Source organism: Lissotriton helveticus, chromosome 5_1 (genome assembly GCF_964261635.1).
Source record: "Lissotriton helveticus chromosome 5_1, aLisHel1.1, whole genome shotgun sequence".
Lineage (NCBI taxonomy): Eukaryota > Metazoa > Chordata > Amphibia > Caudata > Salamandridae > Lissotriton > Lissotriton helveticus.
Window position 1 is genome coordinate 2,000,831,665 of NC_136065.1, and position 14,043 is coordinate 2,000,845,707.

General features: G+C 41.2%; 1 protein-coding gene across 1 annotated transcript in view; it reads left to right on the forward strand.

The window, feature by feature from the left end:
• LOC144756155 (E3 ubiquitin-protein ligase TRIM39-like) overlaps nt 1–14,043 on the forward strand; it is a 261,144-nt gene that overhangs the window by 115,458 nt on the left and 131,643 nt on the right. Inside the window, exon 5 of the mRNA XM_078645733.1 lies at nt 11,939–12,096. Coding sequence (XP_078501859.1) covers nt 11,939–12,096 — 158 coding nt within the window. The remainder of the gene's footprint in view (nt 1–11,938; nt 12,097–14,043) is intronic.

Here is a 14,043-nt window from a genome sequence, read left to right on the forward strand (position 1 = left end):
TTTTTTTACATGCACACTGGATAACATATACAGTGTGTGTCGTGTTGCAGTTGATGAACATTTTGATACAATGTTCCATTGGCCCATTGTATTGAAAAGTCTTCTTTTTGTTCTGTCCAAATTGACAGACCGAACACGTTCCACAAACATAAAAACCATTTGGCTTTTTAGGGAACCAGTTGGGTAGTTGGGGTTTGGGTTTGGTGACATAGCTGGGACATAATAGGTTTTTTATAGTGCATCCCTTTCGATACACCACCTTGGGTTTAGGAGATACTAGATCAGGGGTCAGAGTTTCAGATCTAAGTAAGTGCCAATTTTTTCTTAGAATATTATAGATGTGATTGCTGTAAATCCCATACTCAGTTATGAACATACATTGATCTCGAACTTTTTTGCCTTTTACAGATTTCTTGTTTTGATGTTCCAGAGTATCTTGTCTTTTACGTTTTCTGATCTTGTTTTCAGCTTTGTTAAGACATATTTCATCGTAAGACAGAGGACAAAGACAGAGGTTACGATGAAATATGTCTTAACAAAGCTGAAAACAAGATCAGAAAACGTAAAAGACAAGATACTCTGGAACATCAAAACAAGAAATCTGTAAAAGGCAAAAAAGTTCGAGATCAATGTATGTTCATAACTGAGTATGGGATTTACAGCAATCACATCTATAATATTCTAAGAAAAAATTGGCACTTACTTAGATCTGAAACTCTGACCCCTGATCTAGTATCTCCTAAACCCAAGGTGGTGTATCGAAAGGGATGCACTATAAAAAACCTATTATGTCCCAGCTATGTCACCAAACCCAAACCCCAACTACCCAACTGGTTCCCTGAAAAGCCAAATGGTTTTTATGTTTGTGGAACGTGTTCGGTCTGTCAATTTGGACAGAACAAAAAGAAGACTTTTCAATACAATGGGCCAATGGAACATTGTATCAAAATGTTCATCAACTGCAACACGACACACACTGTATATGTTATCCAGTGTGCATGTAAAAAAATCTATGTTGGTAGCAGTACTAGATGTCTCAAGGTACGAATACAGGAACATCTGAGAAATATCAGACACAGTGATATGTCTAATCCAATAGTACAACATATATTGGAGACCCATCCCGAAAATCAGAACATTACTTTTCATGCAATTGATCATGTCAAGAATAATGCTAGGGGTGGTAATAGAACTGTACAGCTGAGGAAGATTGAATCTTTATGGATTTGCAAACTTAGATGTGTTATTTCAGGTCTTAACATCAATAATGAATTTCATCATTTTCTCTAGAGACCACTTGCCTGCTTGTTATTGTCCAGGTTGGTTTAAAGACTATATTCATCCATCTATGTATCCAGGTGTAAATATGATAAAATGTAACCAAATCTAACTACAGTCGTATTATGACATTGTTTGTGTGTAAGAAAGAGACTCATCTTTGTTTTTATCTGTATCTGGAAAAATGTGTCCATTTTTGTATGTACTTTGCGGGTTTAACAATATGACTAGCCCTAACCAACATCGATGATAATAGAAGTATGTCTCATATATGAGACAACTATTGATATGTGAAAGAAAAGAAAGGAAACAAAAAAAACGTTTCACTTTTATCTTAAGTCAAATATACTTGCTCTGCAATAAATAGCGGCCACCATTGGTAACACCCGAAGATAATGAAGTTAGATATTGTTGACTATTTAAAATGCTAAATGGTGTTTTTTAGAGTGACAATATCTCCTGACGAGCTTACCGTCCTCTCAGCTTAATATCATCAAAACCATGTAAATATGAATGTGTTTTTGGAATAACCCTTTGGCATCCTAAAACATTCATCCTTTTTTAATTGTTTAGCTAATGTAGTGAATCGATCTAATATGCGCACGATCAGAATTACGATGCTCTATAATGGCTCTGACTGTTCACACTAGGCTTTGGACTAATGTCCTGTGATCTGATGAGCTGACGTTAAGCTCGGCAAAACAGATGACCCAAAAGCTTCTTCCTGTACTAAGATGGCGGGACCGCAATAACTATGTTCACGCCCCCTCATATATACGTATGTATCCTGAAGAGGCTTAATAAGCTAAACGCACATTTTTTTGTGTGATTTTTTTCTTCCGTTTTTCGATTTAACATTATCACGTAATCGCCACAAATATGTGTTTTATTATGAGATGCTTATGATGAGACGTAACATCCGACTGTATGTCGTCTCTAATTTCAAAACACACTGTTCTATCATGAACCTTTGTGTTTTCTTTGTTTACAATAGTAACTTGGCTCTCTGAGCGAATGTCATAGACTAGAAACAGATATGGTTCATGAAAATTATTACACTCCAAGATGGCGTCCACACTTTCTTCTCTAAACTCTGGATTGTTGCGCGGAGCCTTTATATATATAAATGATGAGTTGACGCTAAGCTCGGCAAAATAGATGACCTAAAAGTTTCTTCCTGTACTAAGATGACGGGACCGCAATAACTATGCTCACGCCCCCTCATATATACGTGTGTATTCTGAAGAGGCTCAATAAGCTAAACGCACATTTTTTTTGTGTGATTTTCTCTTTCGTCTTTCGATTTAACATTATCACGTAATCACCATAAATATGTGTTCTATTATGAGAGGCTTATGATGAGGCGTAACATTCGACTGTATGTCATCTCTAATTTCAAAACACATTGTTCTATTATGAACCTCTGTGTTTTCTTTGTCTACAATATTAACTTGGCTCTCTGAGCGAATGTTATAGACTAGAAACAGATATGTTTCATGAAAATTATTACACTCCAAGATGGCGCCCACACTTTCTTCTCTAAACTCTGGATTGTTGCGCGGAGTCTTTATATATATATATAAAAAAAAGCGCGCCACTCTGGAGCAATTAGCAGTCAATTAACAATGATTGGCTCCAATCTGGCCCAGTATATAAGACGCTGGGTTTAGCCCTTTATGACTCGAGGAGATGCCTGGTTGGAGCTGAGACGATCGACGGACCCCTTCTTCCGGACCCGCTTTATCATATCCGGGTGAGTGGTGACTGAAAAAATGCCCATGATATGCGTATGCAAAATGGGCATTCTGCTTGGAATGCAGCATAGCGCCCAAATGCTGCTCATACCGGCTTGTTTTAAATTTAATTTTAAATAGACTGATAGTACCTTGTGCAACTATATATCCTCTTGGAGATTAGAATGTATCATCTTCTAACCTGTCATGTATGTTGTTTGAGTGTAGATGGGGGAAGTATTTCTAAAAAAGTGGCTTGTATAATGTCACTATCGCTCTCCTGGTTTTGACTAAAATGCATCTAATGTTTATTTAATGCACATAAGTCAAGCAAGAATACTGTTCTAGGAATTATTGTGTTGAATTAACAATCAACACTATTTCGTTTCAAAAAATAAATATACGATGTTTGGGACTTGATTTTGAACACCTTCTTGTACATATTAAGTCTTTACCACTCTCTGACCATAATAAAGGTTTGAGACATCAGTTTAGCCCTTTTAGGTCTAACGAGATGACTCTTAAAGAGGTTCCTAATTTTTTGGATTCAGTAAAGAATATGAATGTCCTCTTGCTATACAGCAGGTAACGTTTATTGTTTGTCCTAGGTCGTTACTTTCGTATACCGACCACCCTACGAATAAATGTGATGTTCCATACCACATGAATTAAAGAAGAGAAAAAATAGTGAAATTAAATGTAAGTAGCCGATAATCCAATTAGGCTGATTCTTCTTTTTAACTATTTTGTAACACCTCTTACAAAAAAACCTTGTTGCCATATCTTTACAGAAATTGCAACTGCAAATACATAAGGGGTCCCTGACTAGAAACTTACGCAGTAGATGTAAGTATAAAAACAACTAAAATAAAAACTCAAATTGTTCCTACAGTGCAATTGTATTGACAAAGCCATCTGTTTAATATTTTTAGTGTCCTCATTAAGGATTTACAAGACAATACCAACTAGTATAGATCATACGAACTGTTCAAGGTATGTCCTTAGACCGTATATACGGATATTTTTGTCATCAAAAATAGAATGTCGTTTCTTTGTTTCTGTTGTTCCTCCCTTCTGTTCCTCTTTGTGAAAAAACGCATTTCGTAAAAAAAGACTAGTATAATACTGTTAGAAAACTTAGTTTTATAAACTGTGTTGAAGTCGATGTATGATGTTTTTAAATCATTTTCTGTACATATTTGTAAATAGCTCATTTTTTATATGTACTTTTGTAGCCCTGAAGAAGTCCCTGGATGGGACGAAACGCGTTGGCGGTTCCAAAAGTGATGCTGTCTAAAGGCTTTTAAAAGATTGAACAATAAAGAACTACTGTAAACTAAAAACATCGACTTGTTTGTAAATTTGAAAAAACTGTTATTGATCTGCTTACTTGTTACAAATGCTCTTGAAGTGTGCTGGGCAAAGGTGTATTATTCAGCGCAAACTACCCTAATCTGTAATGGGTTCAGAAACTTAGCGCTCAGCTTTCCTCTTGACATTTTTTAATAATTTGTTAGTATGAAATCTATTGACTGTTCGGAGTTAAAGTTGTTGTGCACTGCTGGTCTGAAGTTGCATATTTTAAAGGCAAAGTTGTTTCTGGACAATACCGTCATAGTTGCTGCAGAATCCACCCTAAAAGGTTCAGCAGTTTCCAAGATGATGCAGAGTAAAAGACACCGGCATCTACAAAGTGTAGACTTTTTATGCTTTTAGCCAGGGTTAATTTAGATGTTAATTACAATTCCTAGCTCACAAACAACGATAACCGATTACTTTTTAGGTTTCGCCTGGCGTTTACTGCGCAAGCAGTATCGCGCAGGCGAAAACTTTTGTAAACAGTATGCAGCTTAATCCCGCCTCTGTCTTCCATTGGCTAGCTCCATAAATGGAGGCTAGCCATTGGAAGACAGATCTGCCCGTCATTGCCGGAGCAGATTCGTGGGCGTTCCCGCAATTTTTACTCATCCCGCCCCTTTAACGTCGTCATTGAGGCGGGGGGCGGTTCCTATTTTTTTTTTTCTTGGGACGCCATGTTTTTATTATCATTTGCCGCCGGAAGATGACCAGGTGAGTGCGTCCTTGTTTCTTTCTCAACCCTCTTTGCCTGTTTGCCTCCGTTATTATGCATGTCCCCCTCCCGCTGTCCGTGTGTGCCCGTTCCTGCCCCCCCCTCCCGTTGTCCATGTGTGCCCGTTCCCGCCCCCTACCGCTGTCCGTGTTTGCCCGTTCCCGCACCCCCCTCCCGTTGTTCTTGTGGCATGTCCTCACAGTCAAGAGTTTGAGTGTGCGTTCGGCTGTGTGTTGAAAGTGTTTCACTCCAGCGACGATCCTTTGAGGGTGTTGCCTCGTAATCTGCTCCTCTCTGTAAATCAGCGCCATGTCAAGTGAGCGGTGATTGATGAACCTGCACGTCTCATGGTTGTTAAAGATTCGTGGTTTTTAGAGTTTTGTTAACATTGTTACTTCTCTTAGCTTTGGTTGAGTAGTTTCCTAGTATGCTACAATTAATTTGGTTGTTGGGTTTGGTGTACACAGCTTTGGGGTTGTACTTGTGAAACAAGGCGTATGATTTACTCGATTCCCACATCAGTAATGGCAGAGAGAGATGCATGTGAGTGAGCCTTTATACTCTCTCAAAAAGAGCTAGAATGTATAACATGTATCAAAAGTTTTGTTGCAAGTACTGCAGTCTCTTTAAATATTTACATATGATTAGAATATTTAGCGCAGATGGCGTGAAACAACACGCATTTTGACTGAGTGCTATTTGGTAAGGGAAGGTAGGCCGGGAAAGCACAAAGGAATGCTTTTGCCAATTAAAATGTTCCTTGAAAGGCCCCACAAAAATGGTCGGTGCCCGGGTACATTGCTTTTCACTTCGTTTCATAATGAGCAGGAAAACTTGAAACCTTGACGCAAACTTTGTATAGTGATCTTAATCTAGTCTCTAAAGGTATTAGGGGAAAGACAAGGTAGATTTAAGCTCCTGAATCGGGCCTGCCATTGGTCGAGCGACGGGTGGGCAGGCAGATGCATGCGCTGCGCCGAGCCCATTGCCGCTGCTCGCCATTGACAGAGTAGCCTTTCAGAGTCAATGAGACCCTTCAATGCTGGCTTGTCAAGGCTACGACTTCATAGACCTGAGAGGCGGTTTGAGAGGTCAGCCCATTTCACGTCCGCTGTGATGCAAATGAACTTTAATGCTTAAACAACTATTGGAATTTTTATGTCTGCTTCTTGTTCTTTTTTCTTCACAGAGTCATTGACGAGACATTCAGTGCTTTTTAAATTGGAAGTTGCATTGTGCTAAAGACCTCGTACAGATTTACCGAGGGCTGAAAGCAGTTAGATCATGTTCTTTTCATGGTGCGATTAGAATCAAATCGATTTCCCTTCAGCCTTCAGATGGCAATTTTAACAAAGCTCAGGGGCTAGACAAGGGACACAACGACTGAACTGATTGTTAATTACACTCCGCAGCCTTATTTTCTTTTGATTTGGAGCTGACTGGCAACTGAATTAACAAAAAGTGTGACCATAACTGCTGCCCTATTTTCATCTAAAAGGAGAACAGTCTCTAAAAGACTGTCTTCACAAAGGAACAAGGCTGCGCATCATTGTTGCAAGGGCAGGGCATCTTTTTCAGAGCAAACTGTATAGTGGCAGAAACCCTGCACTGTTACTGTACTACCTAAGCACTGTATAGTGCCAGAGGCCGTTGTGCAAACATTAAGTCCCCCCGCACTGCATGGTGTCAGCGTCCTTTCACCATTACCACAGTATCACCTTTACTCTGTGATCCCAGAACCCATTCACCATTAGTGGCTTAGCGGCTTCCCCCACTGCACTGCATGATGACAGTGCCCCAACACCAGTATCACACTGCCCCTGCACTATATGATGCCGTGGTGGCTGTCACATCACTCCACTTGCCTCATGTAACTTAACGTCTGCTTTTGTAATTTGTTCACTCGTAATCTTCTCATGTATCATTTCTGTTTCTATTGTGAAGCTCTGGGTTTAGCAGTGTCACTGTTGTGTTATAGAACTCGTCTGGAAGTAATTGCTGTCTGCTGAGCTCGTCCAGTAGGGTACAATAGGTCTCACATTTGCGAGAGATTAAGCTATTCGCAATGTAAATGACAGTGCCATTTATTTATCTGTTTTCAAAACCAACACATAAATAAAAATGTTGTCATTTACAATGCCAATAGCTCTAACTTTTGCAAAGGCGAAACCGTTGCATTGTAAATGCTTGTTTAATGTAGCAATTTTCTTGTGCCGTGACTAAATGTTACTGGTGGGTTTTTGAATGCCTGCATCGTCTTTTGATTTTTATTAGATCATCGCTGTGTTTTCTATATACGATGTTGTTTCACACAAAGGTCGCCGTTTATCAGATAGCACAGCTGACTGACTGGCTATGCGAAAGACATCTTGTTTTAAAAATCCGACCTATGCAATGCTTAATTTGTGTAAATTCACTGGAAGGCTGCCTGCCCAGAGGAAGTTGTAAAAGTCACATACTTCACTATTCGTCGCTTCGCTCTGCCCCTGCGTCACCCCGCCCTCCCAAGATGAAAGGAAGCGGACATTTGTTTAGAGCTTGTAAATTCCGAACCAATTGGCCTGTATCCCTGAATGTGAAAGGGGCTCGATAAGATCTGCTTGTAGGCCTTTGTCTGGAGTGTGCTGCGTTTTAACACCTCAATACAGTTCAGGGAGCCTCTTCTACTGCAAGCTGTCCCGGTGGCTCAGATCAACCCCTGGATAGCTAGATCAGAGGGATTTTAACCCCTTGCATGCGCGGCGAATTTTCGCACTGTGCGGCCGTTTTAAAGAGTGGGCGGGATCCTGACGGCCCCCAGCCGTCATCAGCACACGCCCACCGTGATGCATGACGGACGGGGGCCGTCATCAGCATGGAAGGGGTTAAAACAAAAAAAAACAACAACAAAAACTTCCCAATCAACTTAGAAAGGCTCTCAAAGGCCCAATGGCCAGGTCTAGTGAGATGCCACCCTAATTACAGCAGATAAAGTGCAAGGGCAGCAGATGCCGTCTTTAGTAGTCAGATGACTGCATACCTTGTTTTTTTTTTTTTTACATGTAATAAATTTCCACGTGACTGCAAGCAGCAGCTTTCTCTGAATATTCTAATTAACAGCACTCTCATGCCTCCTAGAGGTGGATGTGCATATATATGAAACACAGTGGGGCCTATCTAGAAAGGCATTTTGAAGCACATACAATAGGACTCCAGTAATTCTCTTTTACATACTATGACATGCTTCTGTGAATTGGCTTCTGTCCTCTAAAATGGAAACCTTCAGGAAATATTCGTACAGAATATCCTTTGAATAGAAAGGACTATGTCGAATAGGAGCTGCGATTAATAGGAAGTTACATGTCCTGGGGCAGATGAGAGTGCATACCAGATTACTCCTTACTGTACTTATAAATATTTTTGTCCTCAGTGTATCTGAAATAGTAGAACTACTATTCTGGCGAGTAACTACATCATCTGTTACCGTTTCCTATATATCAAACCCTTGATATAAGCCTCTACCAAGCATGATCAAGAACAGGTTTTGCGTGAAGCTCGTTCACTAGTCTCTGCTTAACATACAAGCACTAAAAGCCCGGCAAACCTAAGGATCTCTTTTTCGCAGAGTCAAAGAACTTTATGTAATATGGTCCGACGTTTATGAAATACCGCAGGTGGGCACAATCTTCCAATTGAAGATTAAAGTGAAATAAAGAAAGCCTTTAAATAACATGTTTAGCGTCCAGCGGCTAGAATTGAAAGAACATGGGGGTTTTGCGCATTTTTTAATGGAGCACAAGGTTGTATGTAATTAAAGTTTTGGTTACACAGAGATATAAAAATGCTCTAATGAATACGTCGGTAATTTGTGAGCTGCAATGAATGCTTCCATAAACGGGAATGTCCTGCAGAAAAGGAGGAAAAGAGAAACCACACGCACAAGCCCACACGCACAACCCCACACGCACAACCACACACACAACCACACACACCCAACCACACACACACAACCACACACACACAACCACACACACACACACAAACACACACACAAACACACATACAACCACACATAAACCACACACACACACAACCACACACACCCACACACAACCACACACACACAACCACACACACACAACCACACACACACAACCACACACACACACAACCACACACACACAACCACACACACACAACCACACACACACAACCACACACACAACTGCACACACAACTGCACACACAACCACACACACACAACTACACACACAACCACACACACAACCACACACACAACCACACACACAACCACACACACAACCACACACACACACACAACCACACACACAACCACACACACAACCACACACACAACCACACACACACACAACCACACACACACACAACCACACACACACAACCACACACACACACAACCACACACACACAACCACACACACACAACCACACACACACACAACCACACACACACACAACCACACACACACACACAACCACACACACAACCACACACACAACCACCCACAATGACACACACACACAACCACCCACACAATCACACACACAACCACACACACACAACCACACACACAAAACCACACACACACAACCAAACACACAACTACACTCATAAACCACACAACCACACCGTCAGTGCACACTTTCACCAGGCACAGACACCATCAGTACACGCTTTCACCGGGAACAAACACCACCAGCCGTCAGTGCACGATTCCACCAGGCACACACCACCAGACTGTCAATAAACAAAAAGTGGCCTGGTCAGAAACCTGTAAATGTGCCGCAACTGGAACTAGTGCCCCAAAACCATTAGTAGCACTAGAAGTGATAACCCGGGTCTGTTAGGAAAAAATTCCCATCAGCCCACCCATGTGGTGGAATGTCGTCATGTGGGAGATGTCACCAATCCAATTCTCAAACAGTGCACCTAGTCATGGTGCAGAGATGGATTAACATGGTGTAAATACAGACCACTGGGCTTCACTGGTGATGCTAATGGGGTGCAGTGCAAAAAATTAAAGTGAAAAACGTGAAAGTAAAATTGACTCCAAGGACCAAAATTAATTTTAATCAGTATGGCGCTTGGGTCAAGATTAAAATTTGCCAAAATAGTTTGAAATAATAACTATATATGGACAAAGTGAGTGGAGGTCGACATGTTTCAGCTGTATTGACTGTTGGTCTTAGCTTTCTTCAGGACCATTTAGGAAACTGCGACTGCAAATCAAAAAATTAGTGAAGCACGCTAATGTACATTGGATAAGTCCTACCAGTTCCTCTGAGCCCAGATGAATACCGTAGGAAGTCCAAAATTTTATATATCTCCCAGCATTATGTGGGAGTACGCCTCACCTCACCCGGAACCCACTCGGGAAAAAGGGAGGCCCCGCTCTGTCCGTCGGTACCTCGATGCCGGCGTCCGAGAGGGAACGGAGGCATCGAGGTACCGACGGACAGAGCGGGGCCTCCCTTTTTCCCGAGTGGGTTCCGGGTGAGGTGAGGCGTACTCCCACATAATGCTGGGAGTTATATAAAATTTTGGACTTCCTACGGTATTCATCTGGGCTCAGAGGAACTGGTAGGACTTATCCAATGTACATTAGCGTGCTTCACTAATTTTTTGATTTGCAGTCGCAGTTTCCTAAATGGTCCTGAAGAAAGCTAAGACCAACAGTCAATACAGCTGAAACATGTCGACCTCCACTCACTTTGTCCATATATAGTTATTATTTCAAACTATTTTGGCAAATTTTAATCTTGACCCAAGCGCCATACTGATTAAAATTAATTTTGGTCCTTGGAGTCAATTTTACTTTCACGTTTTTCACTTTAATTTTTTGCACTGCACCCCATTAGCATCACCAGTGAAGCCCAGTGGTCTGTATTTACACCATGTTAATCCATCTCTGCACCATGACTAGGTGCACTGTTTGAGAATTGGATTGGTGACATCTCCCACATGACGACATTCCACCACATGGGTGGGCTGATGGGAATTTTTTCCTAACAGACCCGGGTTATCACTTCTAGTGCTACTAATGGTTTTGGGGCACTAGTTCCAGTTGCGGCACATTTACAGGTTTCTGACCAGGCCACTTTTTGTTTGTTGACAGTCTCTCTTAGGGCATGAGTGGTTTTGGTCGTTAAATATAGCCCTATTCTGACCCTCCCTACGTTTATTCTTTACACACCACCAGACGTCAGTGTACACTTTCACCAGGCACACACACACACACACACCACCAGCCGTCAGTGCACGCTTTCACCAAACACACACACACACCACCAGTCGTCAGTGCACGCTTTCACCGGGCACACAGCACCAGCCATCAGTGCACGCTTTCCCCAGGCACATACACCACCAGCCGTCAGTGTACGCTTCCACCAGGCACACACACCACCAGCCGGCAGTACACACTTCCACCAGGCACACACACCACCAGCCATCAGTGCACACATCAATTGTTAACGCATCCACAATTAACTATTGTAGCAATCGCAGTATGGCACACTTTACTTTTAAACATATTCATCTAAAGCACAGCATGCCACCATTGCTACAAAAAAATACACATTTTTTTGGCCTACAATTTATAGACTTTTGTTGCAATTGGTGTTGCAATATTTAGCAATGCCAATAGCTCAAACTTAATTAATACGAGCATTGCAAATGCTTGTTCTCTGAGTGAATACTCTGTATTCGCTGCATACCTCTTTTTCTTATTATTTATTCATATTTGTATTGGCTCAATGCATAAATTCTGTCCTGCCCTTACCCTTACCTTCTGAGCAGATGGGAATTTCATAGCATTTCTATTTGTCTGTTTCGAAGGTATGAAAATATGAAAGCTCAGCAAACTAATGGTGATACCTTAATGGAGAACAAAGAGGAAGAAGACGAGGAGGAGGAGGAGGAGGAGGAGGAGGAAGAGGAAGAGGAAGATGAAGATGAAGATGGGGACTTGCAGATAAAGATAATTGGATCATTGGGTGAGAAACTACAAACTTCCAATTAGTGCTAAAAATAAAAATGTCCCATAAACTTGTCTATATTTATCATCTCACCAATATATTTAGTTGGCAAATGCGTTGTTACTAAGGCACTTAAATCCCAACCTATGAAAGAGCTTAATGCTGATGATAAAATTAATGCAGTAATTAAAGATGACTTTATAAAACAGGCAGGCATCTTTGAATATTTGTAAAATACCAGTTTATTTATTTATCCAATGTTATAGACTTCGGAGTATCAGGATTGTAAGGAAAATCGGCTGCGTGGGCCTGCTGCGATATGACTAGTGGCCATTTGAGCACAGATAGTTCAGTGACTGACATAACTCTCTCTGCTGCAATCTGACAGGAATCTATAATAAAAATTAATAGTCATACAAAGGATGCATAATTCACCCTATACCACAGTAGGGGTATCTTGAGTTGGACTTAGGAGCTCCGCCTCCTCACCTAATTTGCAACCCCATTATAATTTATTAGGTTTCGTTTGCACAGCGCTTGTGAAATATATTGTACTTTATATATCTTCAAAGGAGCTTCTCTTATCAGTTCCTAAGGCCAAGGTACTCATCCAAATCCGCTTTAGTGTGTGACATTTGTTTTTCTTACATTAAGGCTGCACAGCATGTACTATTTACAGATACTTATCTTCCCCTGGATGCACTCATTTACAATACTTATCTTCTGCTGAAGCTAATCACAGATTTTAAGCCCCATTCACTGTCCAGACTTCGGGGACTGTTAAACTATAGGATAAGATCTCTTCCTAGGGAAATGGCAGATAGCTTCTAACAGTATTTGAGGATGCTTGCTTTTTTATTACTTTGTTGTGTAAAGCAGATACTTTAGCCTTAGAACGTGTGTGGCATTTCCTATGCATACGTCAGTACCTTGCATTGCACTTAGTAGGCATTATCGGAACAATTCTACTACTATACCGCAGTCACAATTGCAGTTAAAAGGGCTTGATCTGAATTAGTCAGCAGGTGCAGTGGCACTGGGTCCAAAAGTTGTCATGACTCTACTAAACATCAAATATTGCTATATTTTATTACTACACAGGCAATCATAAATGCAGTTATCCAGCAAGCACTAGGGCCATGGTTTCAATAGTGCAACAAGTGCAGTGGCACGGGGACCAGAAGCTCTAGGCATCCCACTAAACACCGATTATTGATATATATTTTACAACTAAACAGGCAGTCACAAGTGCAGGTATCTTACAGGTGACACGGTCATTATTTGAAAGGTGCAGCAGGTGCAGGGCCACTGGTACCAAAAGCTCCTGGCAGGCCACTAAACACTGATTTATTGCTATATTTTACCACTAACCAAGTAGCCACAAATGCAGTTATCTTCAAGGCAACAGGGGCATTATTGTAATGGTGCAGCAGGTGCAGTGACACTGAGTCCAAATGACGTCAGAACACCACTACACACCTAGTATTGCTATATTTTCACAATTGCATTTACCTTGCAGTTAAAAAGAACTTGATTTGAATGGTGCAGCAGGTGCTGTAGCACTGGGGCCAAAAGCTCTAAGGATCCCACTAAAGTTTAATATTGCAAAATGTTACTACTAAACAGGCAGTCACAAGTGCAGTTCCCTAGCAGGTACTAGGGTCATAATTTCACTGGTGCTGCAGGTGCAGTGGCACCGGGGCCAACAGTTGTCAAAACTCCTATAAACACTAAATATTGCAATAATTATCTACTAAATAGGCAGTCACAAGTGCAGTTACCTTATAGGCAATAGATTCAAGATTTGAATAGTTCAGCAGGTGCAGTGGCGCCTGGGCCAAAGGTTGTCATAATTCCTCTAAACACCAAATATTACTATATTTTACGACTAAACAGGCAGTCACACATGTAGTCTTGCAAGCACTAGCGGCATCATCTGAATGGTGCAGTGGCACAGAGCCCAAA